General features: G+C 34.1%; 1 protein-coding gene across 4 annotated transcripts in view; it reads right to left on the reverse strand.

Annotated features, from left to right (window-relative positions):
- Positions 1-19,095, reverse strand: part of LOC120330818 (uncharacterized) — a 46,513-nt gene that overhangs the window by 11,835 nt on the left and 15,583 nt on the right. For 3 of the 4 annotated variants that reach the window (XR_005567893.2, XM_039397762.2, XM_039397761.2), the window contains 7 exons: positions 4,191-4,333; positions 3,491-3,617; positions 3,097-3,202; positions 2,473-2,651; positions 1,658-1,800; positions 784-1,041; positions 21-192 (listed from right to left, as the gene is read on the reverse strand). Coding sequence is in view for 3 of the 4 variants with exons in the window: in XM_039397762.2 (XP_039253696.2) it covers positions 21-192; positions 784-1,041; positions 1,658-1,800; positions 2,473-2,651; positions 3,097-3,202; positions 3,491-3,617; positions 4,191-4,333 (1,128 nt within the window). In the remaining variant the exon portion in view is untranslated. Of the gene's footprint in view, positions 1-20; positions 193-783; positions 1,042-1,657; positions 1,801-2,472; positions 2,652-3,096; positions 3,203-3,490; positions 3,618-4,190; positions 4,334-7,025; positions 7,276-19,095 lie in introns of those variants that run through there. The other variant, XM_039397763.2, reaches the window with a different exon arrangement.

Consider the following 19,095-nt stretch of genomic DNA (forward strand, 5'->3'; position numbering starts at 1 on the left):
AATACGCATACTTTACTTACATTTTACGTAAACCATTACGTCAGTTTTGACTGACGCAACAGCGTTGGATAACACGCACTGCCAAGAACCGTGATCGCTTTTTGCCACGGAGTCGATTGTTAAATTCCCATTTTCGAATGATACTCTGTTCTCCGCGTCCTGGATCTCTTCTTCTTCGCCATTGTCATCCAACTAAAAAAACGAGGTTAATATGAATAAAATTGCCGTGTAATTACGACGTATAGAATTGCACTTGTTTGGCAAAACCTAATTTTCACAACTGCTCTAGATGCAAGTCCGCTTTCTACATGGCAGTTCATTATGCCTATACTTATAGGAGACCGTTCAGATGCGATCAAATATTCATCCCTATTACAACCAATTCGATACGAAATTGATAACCATACTCTACCAATTACTTCGAATTGTATCAAGCCGGAAAAATGATCTAAAATATTTCAGTTCCACGTGCTGCTTGTACAGGGAAAGGAACAAAATTGGGATTTCCAGAAGTATGTGCATCAAGATGGCGCACAACCTGAACGTAGTGTACCAGGTTAGGGTTCAGGTTATGCGCCATCTTGGTGCACATACTTCAGTAGCGCACAAAATTGTAAAAAATACTTCTTAAAATTACAACTTTTAAAAATAATTACGTATTAATAAACGTGCCGGCACAGTTAAATGGCTGCATCTAAGAGAATTTCCAATCAAAATAATTTCAAAAATTTATGAAATATACAGCTAATTGCACATGAACATACCAAACGAAATGTGACTTACTTTTTTCCATGATACGTGAGGGGGTGGATCCCCTGATCCCTGACATTGTATCACAAGCGGTTTTCCAATTTCCGCCTCATGTGTTGATTTCGGGGTTTTTGTGAAGTAAGGTGGGTAACGTACAATCAGTCGTGTTCCGATACTTTCACCCATTGTACCCAGAATATTGTAAGGAGTACATGTGTAACGTGCGGCATCTCGTTGTTGAATGTCTTCTAATACTAAACTTCCGTTTTCACCGAGGCTGTAACGCTTGTTCTGGAGATAGGATGATTGTTGAAATTAGTAGTGGAATTGTTTGGTAAAGTGATGAGCTGTGAACGTGTCTTTTTTATCAAGAAATCTCGTGTTGAAGTGTCGGTAATCAAGTGTGTTCAGAGATGGCCAAAATGAAAAATCTACTATTCTGAATACATAGTAATGGATTATTTTGTATATTCAAAATCTGGCCATGTGAAAAAAAAATCACATATAAATTGGTGTATACTCAATGATTTTGGATTTTGAAATACAGGAAAGTACAGGTATACTGTGTGACTTGAAGTGTTTAAAACAATAAAATTTTGAAGATAAGTATTCTAAATTATTCGTAAAATCAAGATTTTTATTAGAATATCGAATATATTTAATTTCGAATCCATTCGAATATTCGCCTCAATTTTGGCATCCCTGTTATTAGTATAAACTTTTGAAATGAAAATTAGAATTAAAAGACCACAGTAATAACATTTCTCTAATGTTGTAGATGCTTACGTACCGCTATCTCACGAAACCCACGCTATTTTACAGTAGTTAAAGTACTGTTGGGCTTTGCTTCTATAGCTTTTGTAATGATATTATAAATAAACACCGGCTTAAAACAACAATTTCTCACCTGTTCAATATTAATAACTTGATCGTTCTTCCGCCATGTTACAGTAGATACAGGTGGTACGGCTACCGCTGGACACGGTAGTTCGGTTTTGAGTCCTAATCCAGCATATAGAATAGAAGGCATCTTATGGACACGAGCAGGAACTACAAAAATAAATTGAAATATCAGTGTAATTCGATTTCATTTAATGTGTGATATTTAACGGTATACAACAATTCTGATTGTGAGTCTGGACCTTTAATTTTCAGTTATTTATTTTCGATTATTTGATTAAATTTGACAGAAATGTACGAATTGATTTAAAAAATACACATCGTAGATTCGTAAACCATGCTGTGTCATCTCAGTTTAGTATTTGGAGTTGTAAGGTAAATTATTCTGGCTGTCAGAAATCAGAATTAAGATACAATACTGCCCATTATTTCTAAAACAGAATATTTCACTGTCCCGAATACATTCTGAAAAAAAAAAATTTTGAATATGGACTATCGGATATATTCTAAATTGGTGGCAGATTCGTGTGGAAAATTACATAAATCACTATATTTTTATGTTGATCATATTTAAAGCGACATAAATAAAAATCATTGTTTTCTCTGTGTTGTTTGTTATCAGTTGAGATATCATACATTTTGTCTCATTGTCTGGCAGCTCATAATCTCTAATTTTCAAATACAAATATTCGACATTTTGCCTAAATTCAAAAATTATTCATATCGAATATAATGAAATTCGAATGTATTCGAATATTCGATTCGTTTTGGACGTCCCTGCGGGCTACACATGTACAACCATTGAAATGAATAATGAATTACATTGCACTGTTAGTGTCGCCGATGCTGTTGGTGCCTTCCCAAATCCATTGCTTGCTCGGCAAGTCACTGTACCCTTGTCATCAGCGACCGGGCTGTATATGATCAGTGTTCCATCATCGAGAGCGTTAACACGTTCTCGAATCTTCGATGATGTCACAGGTACGTCATTGTAGAACCAGCTGTAATGTTAAATAATGATTTTTTTTATAGTACTGCAAGTAATTTCAGCCTAATAGGTGTTTTTTAAAGCGGAAACATTTTGAACGAATTGTACTGAAATATTGCTCAAGATATATGTTTACTTCATTTTCACGTACATTTTGACATAGGTTTTTCTTTATTTGATATTTATGCCACCATTTGACAGAAAAATTAAAATTCTTTTCCCAATGACTTTTACGAATGAGCATTTTTATATAACATTACTTTAAAATTTTGACATTTTTCGTAAATTTTAAATCATCATGATGTGGTATCGAAACATGTGAATAAGTGTAAAACAGCTTTAAAACTTGAAACGATGATGGCACGTGGCTAATAAGATTGCTGTCGGTAAAGTAGTGTGAATATTTTCAAATTTAATTATAGCAAAATTGATGATATAATTGAATAGAAACCCTCTACCTATATTCTATATTAGTAGGATATCCGTCCGCTCTGCATTTGAACATGGCGTCTTGAACTTCTTTAACTGTTGTATTTTTGGGCGGTTCTGTTATTACTGGAGCACCTGATTAAAATATTGACATAAATTTACATATTTGATTGTTAGTTAATTATTTCGTGATTCTATGCAATATCAGATTTTACATTGCATATAATAAAGATGTGCTATTATAAATCTTGATTGCTACCCCAAGAATCAAACCACCGCCTAAATCGCAGCGCAATAGTCCTCTTGGTGGGAGCCATTTAAATAGTGATTGGAATCATATATGTATCTCTGTTCGTATTTATCTGATTATAACGTCTTGTTCGCTTGTTATTTAACTTAAAAAAGATTTTGCTTAGAACAAACCTTGAATATAAACCGACGTAGTGTGTTCGACTTGTCCTTCGACATTTTGTGCTCGACACGTATATTTTCCTTTGTGGAATTTTTCTAATGTTACTGCCAATTCGCCATCTCCGAGTCGAATTCCATCCTAAGAAATTATAATGGTTTAGCTAGAAACAAGAATCCATGGCATTTCACTGAGAAGGTGGGCAAATATGAAAGTACAGACAATGTACACAATTATACACAGCTCATCCGACCGAACTACTCCGCAACATAGTTTTTAAATTTGTGTGCACAATATTTGATAAAGAAACTTGGCCCAGAGGAAGTTCGGGGTTGCGCTAATTCAGTAACATGAATACCAGTTTGCATACGAATACAACAGGATTCAACCATGAAAATTATGTTATTTCTGTCCATAAGTCCAGCGAAATAAAATCGTTTCTGGTTAGTATTTTATTAAGCAATATTATTGATTTTTCGTTTATTAAAATTCATTTACTCAACGATGTCTTGTTTCAATACAAATTTATCGATATTCCAGAAAATAGTAGACGAGCTATGGAACTTTCGCAAGTCCCAACAAGCTTTAATTTAGAGCTAAGCTTAATTCGGATTAATGAAAATCCAATAGTCGATATTGATATAATAATTAAAATAAATAAATAATTATTGAAAATTTAAATCCTATATTTGGCCTGGCGTGTAATCAACATACCTGTCCGTTTTTGATAGGCCATCCATCTTTGTGCCATGTTATGACTGGAGTCGGACGACCTGTTGCACGACATCTTAGCAGCAATACCTCTCCTTCTCTTGAGGTGACTGTATTGGGTGGGGCAGACGTGAGAACAGGAGGTGCTGTAATATAAAATGATATTTATTGGAATGTGAAAAAAATTCCAATGCGGCTCTGGTATACGGATCTGTGCAATAAAAAGAAAAAAAAAAACGAAAAATTACTGGTCCGGTATATTGAAGTAAGTTTATTCACCCCGCGTGTTGGCTTGGCTTGCTATGTTATTTATGTACACATTAAAAACAACTCAAACTGTACAAAAATGTTGAGAACCACTGTTACATACTAGGACATTTCTGTAATATTCATATTCCCATATTAAAATCGAAAGAACACAAATATCGGAATGACAACCCAATGTTGCATTGATTTGCTGGATAGACCGATTCATCTATTCTCTAATTTAGTAGTACAATAAACGCAATTCGCTCATTATTTATGTATCAGTGTGGAAAACGGTGTCGTTAAACAATGGCGGACAATGGAATAGTAGGTCTAATGGCGAACGACACAATAGCACGCCCTTAAAATGCGATACGGTCGCATGCGCTAATTGTTCTTAATCTATTACCCAGAAACCACCTGTCTCCACTAAACGTCACGGCACCAGTTAAGTCAAGCAAGTTCGTTTGCAAATTATGCGAGAGAACTAAATTTTAATAGCAGCATGGGACACTGCCTACGAAATTCTTGCCGATGCGAACTCTAAAATTAAGTGAAAAATAATTCTCTGGTCTAGCTTTTGTGAATCAAAAGTCTTGAACCTCATAAATTTCCAAGTGTGGATCATGGTAAAAAAAAGTTTTATGCATGGTCTATAGATGACGTTGGAAAATTTTGAGACACGAAAACAGGGTTGGTATCGTTGCCAATGGGAAATTTGACGATTCAATCAAATCGGTTCAAATTTCTCGGACAGGTGATAAATGGGGTCTCGTTTCTTGGATAGGCTTTTGGCAAGTTTACTTCGGATATTTTCTATAGTAACTTATGATAGAATACATTTTTGATCGACGCCTCTAGGTCTGCATTCTCTTATAACACGAGTAAAAAATAATTACGACAAAATTGAAAGTTGCGGTTCGGTTGATACGCCCTCAATGAGAGAGTTCTACGCACTCAAGTACGGGCGTGGATTTTAACATTTTCGTAACCCACGCAAGTGGAGTATATGGTTTACGTGCCAAAAGTGTTCTCTACAACGATTTTACTTCAAGTGATTACATCATTTTAAAAAATCTTTGGAAACACTATGCAATCAGCGCATTTAATGACTCATAAAAGTTTGCACGCTGGGATAAGCCGAATACAAATATGCGGGTTGGGCGATAACTAACAGTTTAAAATGATTATCGTCTTTAAACATTTATAGATGGGATAAAAATTATGACAAATCTCAAATCTGTAAATAGAGTCATCACGATCCGTTATAACTAAGTGAAATCAAACAGAAGAGAAGAAAATAGACACAGCAAGACCGTGATGCAAACGTTGACTCATATTCCCCATCCTCACACTTTAAAAGTTCCTGTTAAATTTCTAGATCAAGCCCATTCAACAGGACGTTATATATACGCATTTTATAAAGAAACCAGCATCTAGAAATAATATTGAAACCTTATGGACTGTTGAAATAAATACAACAAAAAAAAACATTCTGTATCAAATATAAAATTGATAGTTTTAAGAAGAAGACGCGATACCGGATAAAGGAAAATTCTGCAATCTATTTCCAATTCCGGTTGACAATATACAAAAAAATACTTCACTGAAATATCCACAATATAGTATAAGGTTAGGTCGTCTGATTTGCATTCGGTCAAGGTCTGGCCGATTCTCTTATGATTTTTTATCTATCTATCAAGCATAAAAAATAGAACACTAATTGGACTATTTACGTTGGTTTGTTCTAGTGGGTATAAAATATTTATACATGTGGTTTGCTCAATGGTATTGAATTTTACGAGAATACACGAAGGCACGTAGGATGATTCGATCAGTAAAAATAAACAAATGAGAGGAAATCGTAATTAGGATACTTAAGTGGCCGTCAATCTTTAACCAGAGATAAAGAATCGCAAATGCTTTACATGATAGCTTAATGCGAATTAAACGAAATATTGAAATTAAATACGATATTTAGAATATGAAAATGTATAATTTATTTCAATTTTGGGGAATTTTAAATTTAAATTTCCAATAATTTTCCCGTTTCATGGCGGTTATGGGCTTTGATTACATTACTTAGTCAAGTGTAACAATAAGTGTTTAATACAGCGAGGGCTCCTATCTGTTTCAACAACGCAATAAAAAATAATAGTAACATATTTCTAGATCGCCATTTAGATGCTCACGATGCACCTTCGTCACGGTGCGATTCATCGTCTGTGTATCGGTTTGATATTGAGTTATTTACTTTATTTAATCCAAGAATTTGATTTTCATTTTATATTATACACATACTCATACTGACAATACAAAATAACATACAATAATATGGGTAGATTATATAAAGAATTATATAAAACACTCGGTATCCACTTAAAAGAAAACTATTTCAATATCGCAGTGCAATATCAGACAGTACTCGAAAGCCCCTTGAAATGTTATGAGTTTAATTCTATCAAAATAAAATAGTAAACTTTATATACGTATCTACTAAGCATGAGTTTGCGTTTCAACAAATTTCGGTTTAGATTTATGATTGGCCCAAGTTTGATAAACGCGTTTTGTCTAATACATAATAATACTTACATGATTTTGCCGCCAAAGTTGATACAAAGTTGTTTATTAAAAATAACAAATAGAATAAGTTAATCCATTGAGCCATTATGAGACTTCAAATTCTTCGACTTTTCGAATAAGCAGATCTTCGATAGAAAAACTTTATTTTTTTTTCACAATACAATTTCTTCCCGCTATTGCATTTTGATACACATGAATTTAGAACTTCATGTTCAAAAGAATTATTAGATAAAAATAAACTGCACGGAAAAGTACAAGAATGTGGTTTAGCTACAAATATTGAAAAATGCAAGGCTGTTTACTCAAATACCCCGCCTGAAGTAATATCTCATAAAACACAATCACCAGATTTGATTACAAAAACGACACTCGAATATTAATAAACCATATCACAGAGATTATAGCTTTCTCCGAGTTCAAGAAACAATAACGAGGTTCCAATTTTTCTTAACTATCAGACAAAGATTTTCTGATAACACCAAAAATAGCTTCGACTTAGACTAAACTGTGGATAATAATGTCTACTAAAATATTGATAAACTTGAATTTCTGCCTACGTTAAGATTTTATCTGACACTCTGACAGACTACGATAAATTCAGTCTTCAGATTAGAAAATGATTATTTTTCTAAGCTTGGGGTATTTATTTTTTCGTCAACATGCCTGCCTAATCTCATACAATAAACCGCAACAGTAGAAAATTTTTTAGGATTGCAGCTAGTTTGCCGATTTCATTCTTATTTTGTGATGTTTTTAATAGGTTTTTTAAGGACTTTCATCCCCTGATTAGATGTTTCAATTCCGTACCATATTAGATGTTTAGATGTTTCCATACCTTCAAACCATATTTTCTGGAATCTCCATCGTGACAATAAATTTGGCATACCTATCTATCACTATGTTCTTGTAATTTTATACACTATTCCTTCTTCTAGTCGACGGCTTGTTGTATGACTTTTTCTCGCATTCAAGATTTACAATTTAGCTTATAGAAAACGTATTGATATTTTAGATTCTGTTCTGAGTATTCCGATTTAGCGTGTTGTTGCTAACTGACAAGTTCTGCGGTTTTGTATATCTATCTGTCTTGCCAACAATCGGCGGATAACGTTTTCTGAGACGTAATATAAATAATATCGAAGATTCGATAATCAGTTTGTTATTCAATTTATTTGGGCATTTTATACTTTATATTGAAACTGAACTGCTATCTCGTCTTGTTACTACTTCTCTACCGTGTGAGACTTTCTTTTACTGTAACCGATTCTTCAATAACAATTTAGTTTTAATAATAGCGAACAAAAAAATTTAATATTAGTGGTAAGATGTAATATCAAATTTAAGCACTGAAATCGATAATTGCAATTAGGCTTTCCCGTCGCCAGAATGGTCCTTTGGGAGACATAGGCGAGAAACACTGGGACATGCCCAAGTCTAATAAACATGAGCGACTGAGCAATGATCCCTAAAATATGACAAATCACTTGGAAGGATAAATCAACGGTTTTCAATCGATGATTGTCATATGCCTGTCGGTGCAGTATGGTATAATTACTATTTGATTTGAAATTTAAAACAGTTGCTATTTAAGATAAAAACTTTTTTCCCACGTGGTTTTTATAATACACAAAATCATACGATGTGATGTGAACATACTATCGCAAATGAGCCTGAATTTAGAAAAATGTCGGAAATATTAAGTCGGCCAGCGTAAGATCGCTTTTTTAACAATATAAAAAGTTCGCCCAACCATGGTGTATTGATAGATCTAGTAATTCATATATATATTCACATAAATTAATACTAGTACATACTATATTATACCTATTTCTATAATAGTTAAAAAGAGTTTTTCTCGGTTGCTTTGAGCAAAGCACAATTCAAAATCCTCTGCTATATTACTGACTTTACTCTGAATGTAATTCACCAAAATCTGCACTTTTTGGCAATTTTATGCTAAAAACGTCAAAAACCTATTATCTCATATTAGCGCATCGGAAATCGCTTGCTTATAAGGCTATCGATATAACATAATGGGATTACAAAAATTCATAATTGCATTAGAGTCTACTGGTGAAAGCGACACGCGACTCGCTAACCGCAATTATCACCAACGGCTGGTTTACGGCCTGTAAGGTGGGGGCGTTACCAGATTGAAAACGAAATCTCGATTCAAGAAATTTAATTACCCAAATGAACAATTAGAATGACGTTATGTGATTTACATATCCGCGAGACGAGGTCTGATAATAATATGGCGCAAAACGAACGTCGTCCACTTGAAAGAAAAGGCACAAATTGATTATAGCACAAAATTTAGAACGGAAACTGCTCTTTGGAAGTATACAATTTTTATATACGCTATTTCTAACAGCATTTGCCAAAGATATGCGTAATTCCAGCGTTCACTAAGATTCTACACTGCTAAAATGACATACTACTTAATATGGACAATTCTTATCTAGTTTTGATTGTCATTTATTTAGACGTCCCAATAGAAGCATGTTTTTGGGTTATACTATATCATGCTCGGAATCTAGAACGTAGATATATTTTACGCATAAAAAAAAACAATGATTCACGCGTAAAAGTCTATGTCTAGATCTGTTCCGTTGACATTGCTAGATACGAGTTGAAACGCAATATGGGAGTATCGACAATTATAATAATCAGTCATATGACTCAGACTACAAATTTTGATGAACGACCAAAAGTTTTAAAATATTAGAGATATATGAGGAGAAAACAGCCATTATAACATATTTTCTAAGTTACCGTTACTCTTATATTACTATCAATGCCGTTTTGAGTATACACACTGCCTGACATAGTTCATACCGGCTAATTTTACCTTCCTTACTGATGGTAAAGTTATTCAGACTACGAAAATAAATGCTGCTCAATAACTTTGCTCGTCTTTGGGTTTATATTAACTCCCTAACTGCGATCGTACACCGTTAAACGTTACGCTGCACTCCTAATCTACATTGAAAAGTGCACTTTGCTCAGTCAACTGACAATGCTTGAAAGTCCTCACGAGCCTGCTGTACGACCCTTAACAGCATTGTTTGCGTTCGTTCACTACGACAATATTTAACGTTACGGGCTAGTCTACTTCATGTTTAAACGACAAGAAATCTGACAAAGGCCTGATGTGTAAATTACACTTTTCACCCAAAAGAGAAAAACGCTCTACAGACGTGAGTCAACAGCTTTACTTCTATGTACGACACTTATGTGCCAAAAACGACGCCGCATCCGCCAAGTTCAAAGGCGCTTTCACTACAAGACACAGTTTGATATACATGTGTTGTCTTGTATATGATGCCATGCTGCTCCTATGACATCACAATACAATGCAAAACATTGACCTAACTTGAACTTTTCACGTGGTATATGACCCAAGGTTATCCACTGGAAAGTAGGCAATACTTATGCTTGTTAGGTTCGCCCAAATTTATGTTTGACCTTGTTTTTCGCTAAAATTTTTGCCGTCCGGTTTCTGCTATACTCTTAGATAACAACGACAACGCAATCAACTTTTATGCTCCAGGAAAGCCATCGAAAGATCCAACGCAAAAAGTTCTTATACTGTATCTGAATGATCCGCGAATCGATTTCTCTTTCTTATATACACGGGGTCATGGGCAGAATTTACAAAACAAATGGATGACTAACTAGAATGAAAAGGGCTGAAGGCTTACTCAACAATAGACATGCAAACAATTAGTCTGTTTAGTATTCTCTCAGGTTTAAGAAATCGGTATTTCGAATTTCTTATCATCTTAGCCTCAGATTAACTGATCTAAATTTCCTGTAGCTCGACTACTGTGAATGATAAACATCCAAAGGCAACAGCCCATCCTTTTTATTATTTGATTTTAACTCCTGAAGGAATTAGCTTACAACTCCCAAACTATTCATCAGCGGAAAATATTCGACTAGCGGTTGCAAGTATTCCATATTATGATTGAAAACATTTGACAAACTGAAACTGCCCTCACTAGACTAACGTTACAACCTGCATCTCGAATGACACGGCACATCTTGCTATCGTGACGCCAGAATAGCGCCATAAAACAGGGCGCGTCGACTTTTCACAAATCTTCAGTGGATTAATAAGACGATAACGGCATTTTAATTAAGTTACCGAATAATCTGTATTAGTCTATTAGACACACTGACTCTTGTTATTACCGTCATAAAACAATTGTAATCCTAACGCATTACGTAGTTTATATTTGTTTTACTCGAACCTGTGTGACGTTTGCGATGGAGATTTGACAAATTATAACGTGAAAATAGGCAAATGTAGTATCCAGAAAAGTGTGGGAAACTAGTCTTCAAAATCGATGCCATAATGCATAATAACCTTCCATAGAACGAAAATGCCCATTGGCAACATGATACGTCAAAGTACACGAATTCCTCGCGTGTTTTAATAGCAATGGAACTACACCAATCTCCTATATTTTGTAATTTATCCACTAAGACCCATTTTTCAACTCACTCAAAATAAACCGCCATTTCCATGTAAAACGGATTGAAGTTCGTAATGTATCTGCATATTTGAACGTTCTGAACGTCAAAAGCAACAACACTGTACTATTGAGCTACACACACCCGAAATTACGAAAATTGTAATTATTTTTTGTATCTAACAACCACCACAGAATGACTTGGTAATGATATCACGTCTCCTTTCGCGTTAAAATTTCATGATCTGTCTGACGCTTGTATTCTCTTTCATCCACTGACTGCGGATCAAAAAATAAGACTATTTATTCCTATTTCACATTGAAATTAAACTACTCTGGGATGGAAAGCTTTTCATTTATACAAAAGAATTATATTCGACTTGTACCTATACATGGGTATAAACCAAAAGCAAAATTCAAAATTTTACCCGATTCAATAATATACTCTATATGCGCTATGTGTAATAGAAATTGAGGATATTTCAATTGCATCTGAATAACCACTATCATATTTATATATATCTTAAACCAACTTATGCTTTATCAGTAAAGAAAAACGCAAACAATGCACGGATGCGGGTGTGGATAGATCTAAAACTTCCGTTACAACTAGAGATTCCGACGCAGCTGCAAATCCTCAGGCGTGATTTGTCGTCCGTCAATGCGGAAATACCGTATTGTAGCATAATACATTCTTATCGTTGCCACCGTGAGCACAGGTGAATGAGCTCGCTGTTTACTAGCGATAATTGCGATGCCAAATGGCCCTCTCTCTCTCTCTCTCTCTCTCTCTCTCTCTTATGTTTCTCTCATCTATGTGAGAGAAGATAAATTAAAACATTGAACACGAGGGCCTAATTTGGCTCATAAATGTTTCGCCTGAATGTTTTATAAAGGTGTGGCTTGACATCAAAATTTATGGTCTATGTCTTCACCTTTAACGTGGCACCTTTTTCCTGAAATCAATACTAATGCAAGCATGGGCTAGACATAACTAACATCTTGATAACGCGTTTTATCCATATTCCAAGTATAGCAACGCAGTTTTATAAAAGTTAAAGGCGGGGCATTGCCGAGAAGGCACGAGCGAAATAAATTAAACGCCTGAAAATTACGTGGAATTTCGACAAGAAACCTTATTAACGAATCTATAGTGATTAATGTTGACATCTGATAAACGATCAAGCATGAGCGTGGAAATTTATGGCATCAAAATTGTATAAGGATCTGAATAAACAAAAATTTGGATTCACAACTAAACGTAAATCGGCTAATTAAAGATAGCATAATCCCGTAATTTAGCTCGGTAAATAGGCTTAACAACACAGGCTAAACATTGTTTACATTATCAACCACGAGATACCCATGTTTCTATTTAAGAGAAAAATCTCCAGTTTTCACACCTAGCTACAGATTCTGATAATCGTATAATATTGTCAATCACAATGATATATTTGTTTTATTTACATTGAAACTGTGAATTGTATGCTTTATAAGTGGATAATATGTATGTGGGTGACTAAGGAATTTTCAAGCGAAATTAAACAAATATTTAGTAGGAAAAAAACCTGACGGAATTCAACTTTAAGGATATATTACTTAAAATATTTTCATGTAAACAATTATAATTGATATTAGACAACATAGTAAATACCACTATCCTATCGGTATGGACCGATGTCGATGGTAACCAAGCTGAAGCAATATTACTTGACATTCAAATGTAGTACATACCAACAAATTAGAAGCGATCCATATTCAATTCCTATACTGCATATATAATGAGTTGAATATTTCCTGAGCAATTCACACAGCAGGCAAATTCAGCCAGCCGGGCACATTCGATATGGAGGCAACAAAATACACAAATCTGCCTTATCATATTCTTTTACTGCTTTTACTCATTTCGAAAAAACTCTATACTGTGATGATATCTAAACAACATTGATCTTAAATTTCACTTTTAAAAGAGCAAGTTAGAATATTAGCGTACTTATTCGATTCCAATCTGCATACTCCTTACATATGCCATGGTGAATCGGTTTCTGATAATATATACGAAAAGATACATTTCAACTGATCTGATGTAATGAAAATAACGAACGAAAGATGTTACGTTACGACGCCGATCGAGCGTAAAATAGACTGAAAACAATATGGGCGATATGCTGCGAACTTGTCGTACTCCTACAAATAATAATAACCGATCTTTTCAACTGTATTCAAATTTTTGCTATACGGTCTTATAAACAAAAATTTTGCATCTTGCACGTCACATTGGCGGGCTAAAACATCATATCTATTCGCTTTTAATTAATTAGCCCAAATAACTCATTCAAAAGTCATCTTAAACATACACCGCAACCACTTTTATAGAATCGAAACACGGTTTATGAAAGGTACCCGTCTAAAAAAACTACTCCGCGTGAATTAAATACTTTTCACGAGGCATGTTATCCGTATCCAAATCCATTTTTCGGAGTCGTTATTTTTCGACGCCTTTTGCGCAAGGATGAAATATTAATAAGTACACGATCCATCCGTAATTATCAAAGACGTATGCGTCAAGTTGGTGACGGGCCGTACACGAACTGGAGTGAGATTGGCCTTTGCTGAAGTTCTATCAGGTTGATTAAAGCGCGCGTGACAGTCCAATCCCGATAATTGGAAATAAGGAGATTGCGGACGACTTTTTTAGCCTGTTTTGGTAAGATGTAACACGAAAGCCGATAAGTCACAGGGGAAATGAATATTACTTCATACACCACCAAACATGGGCTTAAAAAGTTCCACGTATTTCATGCACTCGCCCTGTATAGTTCAAGGTATAGAGACACAAAGTTTCGAATTTTTGAAATTGATAAATTAATTATACCAGATAACAGAACAACACGCATTTAATCCGTGTAATAATTTATCGCTAAAAATTTAATTATGACCACGTGTGGTGGGCGCGTGATCCATGATTATTATTTTATGTTCAGATGCCTGTGCGAGGACTTTGATTAATGAACAGTAAGATACGTCGGACTTAAACATATGTGCATTTGCGTAAACTTCAGAAGGCTGCAGAACAGCTATGTTTAAAACTAATTAATTATATTTTAGTAGGAATATCGATGCTCTGAACTAAATTATTATTCTATATGAAGAGATCTGCGGGTTAAATGTATAACATTTCTATCCTTGCGATTCTCAAATTTTGAAGATGAACATTTTTCATTTTGAGTGATTTGAGAGCTTGCTGAATACTATCATAAAAATATTCCTGAAAAATTTCCTTTTATCAAATCCGACTTCCTCAGGCAATATTAAAATATATGCAGAGGGCATGTATCACTCAGAAAAGCTATCTTTATTCGGGACTGCCGTAGTATGTGTACCAGGTTAGGGTTAGGCCATAATTTTATTCCGATTTTCCTTATTTTAGTTCCATTACAATTTCGGGACTGTCTGTGTTAGCCAAGTGAATATACCTCCTGCCCGTAGGCTTCCGTCCCTTTACACAACATGATGTTATCTTGCTACAACATTCTTGCATATAGAACAAAATCTTCTAATAAGAATATCTTGTTCTCGCTGAGCGCTCGTCTATAAATCATTTTTATGCTACATTTTAAAGCAAGATGTTAGCTCAAAATTCATAGAAATTAACGACGTTATTTTTTAGTGTATAACCTTGCCTAACCCTGATTGACTAATTATAAAGCACTTAAACCGTAAAAAACCTCACAGTAAACGTCTAGTCCAGTGTAATTCGGAGTGACGCCTTAAAAATTGTCGTTTACCAGCGTTTACCAGACTTCACAAAGATTTCCGTCGCCTTTTCTAGTGTTAAAGATGCCATGCATGCTGAAGATCTCCCTTCTAATTGAATTAGTAATTCGAAAGAAATTTCGTAGAATTGCGTTAATCGTTCAAACTTCTAGCATTTGATTTTATTGATTGAAAAGAAATATTCCTAGATCGCGTAATTTCTAGTATTTTTCTGGTTGAAAATAAATTGAAAAATTAAAAAAGAAGAGATTACATTTTTGGGTATTCAGTTCACTAAAGTAAACTCGGATTTTGGTGAAAAAAAACATTCATCCACAAAATGTTCTTTCTAACAAAATTACCCATTTGACAAATTTTGTCTTTCATATTCCCATCTAAGTGCTGGTGAACTAGGCCAGTGTACGGGGACAGAATAACGAGTTATCTAATCAACGATATCTTACTTCTCTTATCTTTTATATTTTCATTTTTTAATGTATATTCTTAATAGCACAAATAGAAGACAAGAAGCATCGATTAAATAGTTACTTGATATCTCAACAGTAATTTATAGTTTATCATCCAGTGAAATGATAGTTATGAATCAAAATTCTCACGGTCAAAACTAAAATAGACAAAATATTTACTGTAATTTGCATGTAACTTCACAATTAGTTTAGTGAAACTTTCTGGATCAATATATTCCATTTCGGCTAAATGATGTAACATTAAACAAATTTATTTCCAAAACGTTATTTGTTTATACACTCTCTTGCCACAGTTTAAATTCAACTATTTGTTGCTTCACCAGTACTATTATTACCTCACATATGTTTACCGACCTTGGGTATAAACTATTATGAAGTGCAAGAGTATTCTAAAAAAATGACTACATTATCACGCAATTATGATACCCAAGAGGTCCATTAAAAAGCTCATCCGTGCGTATAGCCAATTGGAGTGTAACTGTTTTCACCCGAAAGCGAATTTCATTTTTCTATAATTTGAACAAATAAACATCTGTTGAAAGTCATCTCATGTCAAGCATGTCACATGCATGTCCTCTAATTCACATCCACGGCCGTGTATATTGACAACATTTTTTTTATATATGAGTCATGCATGGTGCTTTCGTACGCGCGTATTAGTTTGAATATAATTAATTAATGGTGGACTCTATTGAATGTCCACGGATTTCCCTCTGCTTAGCGGAACCTCATGAACCAACCCTCGACCCGAACGTGCAAGACATTAATATTTCAGGTATGGATCATAAAATAGAGCATCTTGCACTCATGCTAATTATAAAACAGTAGACGTACGTCAAATTCCGGATGCAAGAAATTGAATTGTAGTAGAATATTTATGTATCTATTGCAGAGCTTGCAAACATATGTGAAATAAAAATTCAATTTATTATGGCTGAGTTAAGATGATATGCTACTCTTTTGTGACAGGGGGAAAATTCTAATAAAAACAAATATTTAATAAAAAATTATCGACCAACGTGTTTTGTAATATTTTGTAGTAAACAATTTTTTTCAAACATGGCAAAAAATAAAATATTAAAATTATACGGAATGTTACAGTATCGACACTATTTATCAATTTTTACACCACGAGGAAGCGTAAAAACCATAATTTTCAACCAAAACCACAGCGCTATTCAATAGTATAAATCAACCTAAATTTGGTGGTTCAAACCACAACAAAAAATGCTTTGTCGGGTTCCGCCCTCAAAAAACGAGTTACGAACAAAATAGTTTTCGCCTAAAAAATGCCGTTAATTATTATTTTGTATCATAAATTATAATTACGGGAAGGTTTGAAACATGGATTTTAAACGAATATTAACAAAATTAAGATACATTATAGGAGAGAAGTTCTATCACTTTATTAAGCTGCAATAAATAATTATTTATCAAAAAAATCTAGGTGCATGGTTAGGTTAAAAAATCTCATCACATACTTCAAAAAAAGTTAATAATAACTCATCCGTTGAATAGAAATCAAAATTCATAAAATTGCACACTGTACAATATTATATTTAAGAATGCGCTGAACGTCTGGCACGAAACGCTACATTATACTGCACTATCGTATTATGCCAACCTCTTGCCAAAAACAACAATTTACTGTAAACTAATGTTATCAGGCATCTACAGGTGTAAAACTGATACTGAAAATCCAACTGTCAAATACCCAAAATTTATCTTTGTTACATCACGCTTTAAAGCACCGCAGGCTGTATCACAATTAGCCCAACTATTTATGCTCTTTAAAATTAGAAACGAAATCCTTTTTTTAATTTTCTTTCCTATCCAAACCTAATACAGTTTCACTTGAAAATGTCAAGAACAAAATTAACCAATCAGATGACGTGTTTTCTAACAACTGAAAACTCTTAACTTTCTTCTTGAGTGAGAAGTGGAGTGAAAACGGTGATCACTTCCTAATCTCAGTGCTCCCCATGTTATTTAATAGTAACTATGATCTTGATAGTTTGGAAAGTTATAAAACGTCATAAAGGGAACAGGGTGTTCCCTATCGGCCTTTAATAAAATTGTTACTGAATAAAACAAAAGTGCGCACAACGCCACGCGCAGTTTTGAAGTACCATTTTGATCTTCAGAAAACACTTTCACCGTGGAAAGCGAAGGCTGAACAATAGTAATGACTTTTTAAAGAAAAACAATTTCATATCCAATATGTAATATATATCTCAGTTGCAAAGTTACGTCATCGGTAGGTACGAAGGGTGCATCAACTTCCATGATTATTGAGCAACACATTCACACGTGATAACTGTACGTCAGTGAAAGAGCAAATGCAAAGTAAAATCAAACACATATCGCAAAGGCCATATAAGAAAGAGGTTGAAATTTCGTCTCATGCTTTTCCATTGATAAGTAAGTACCTACTACTCTCTTTTAGTAATTATACAATTTTATTCCGCTGGTAGCTAGGCAATGACGATGAAAAACTGAGATTATTGACATACGACGCTGATATTGTAGCGACCACGAAGTTAAGAAAATGCATAACAGACTAATATACTCATAATACTCCCTAGAATTTTTACACTCCGGTTGTCATATTCGCAAAATCATAGATTAAAGGAAAACTTGCCTACATTATGAAATTTGATATTCGTTTTGATATTCGAAGTTTCAATCCAACATGCCAACATCTACTTTAGTTAGTTAAAAATTCCACCACACACGACGAGTAACATGAAGAAAATGTCACAACCGCGCAACAATTTATTATTCCGTGTGTTGTCAAAAATAAAACAGAATTGGTCCGACGGAATAAGTGCCAACAATTTACGTAGCATTAGCTGCAAAGTTGTCGCATTATTTGATACAATTACCCACATTTTCGTTTTAAAGGTGTAACATAATATCTTTAGTACACCGTGAAAAATTTGTGCACCGCACTAACATTTTTAATCTAATTTTAATCTAGATGTTTTTGGCAGCAATACTGGACAAATTTATTTAATATTGAACGCGACACCTAAAAACTTTGGGGTACTAATTTTTGAGTTACTAAACTCAGCATATTATAGAATTTAAAAAAGTTTGAAAATTTTGATATGTGAATATAAATAAAAATTATTTGATTTTGCAAACAAATCGTAATTTATTTCAAACTTCTCAAGCTTGGGTTAGGAACATATAGTTTTACATACAAACAAAAATCTGAATAGAATTACTTGTCATCCGGATCGTTTCTAAAAACTGAAAAGTTTTACCAACCGTCGTCTTTTGAAACACAACAACATAAGAACAAAATATTGAAGCAAGTTAAAATGTTAAATAAATTTAACGTCATTAAATTGG

The sequence above is a fragment of the Styela clava genome, chromosome 6 (assembly GCF_964204865.1).
Source record: "Styela clava chromosome 6, kaStyClav1.hap1.2, whole genome shotgun sequence".
Taxonomy (NCBI): Eukaryota; Metazoa; Chordata; class Ascidiacea; order Stolidobranchia; family Styelidae; genus Styela; species Styela clava.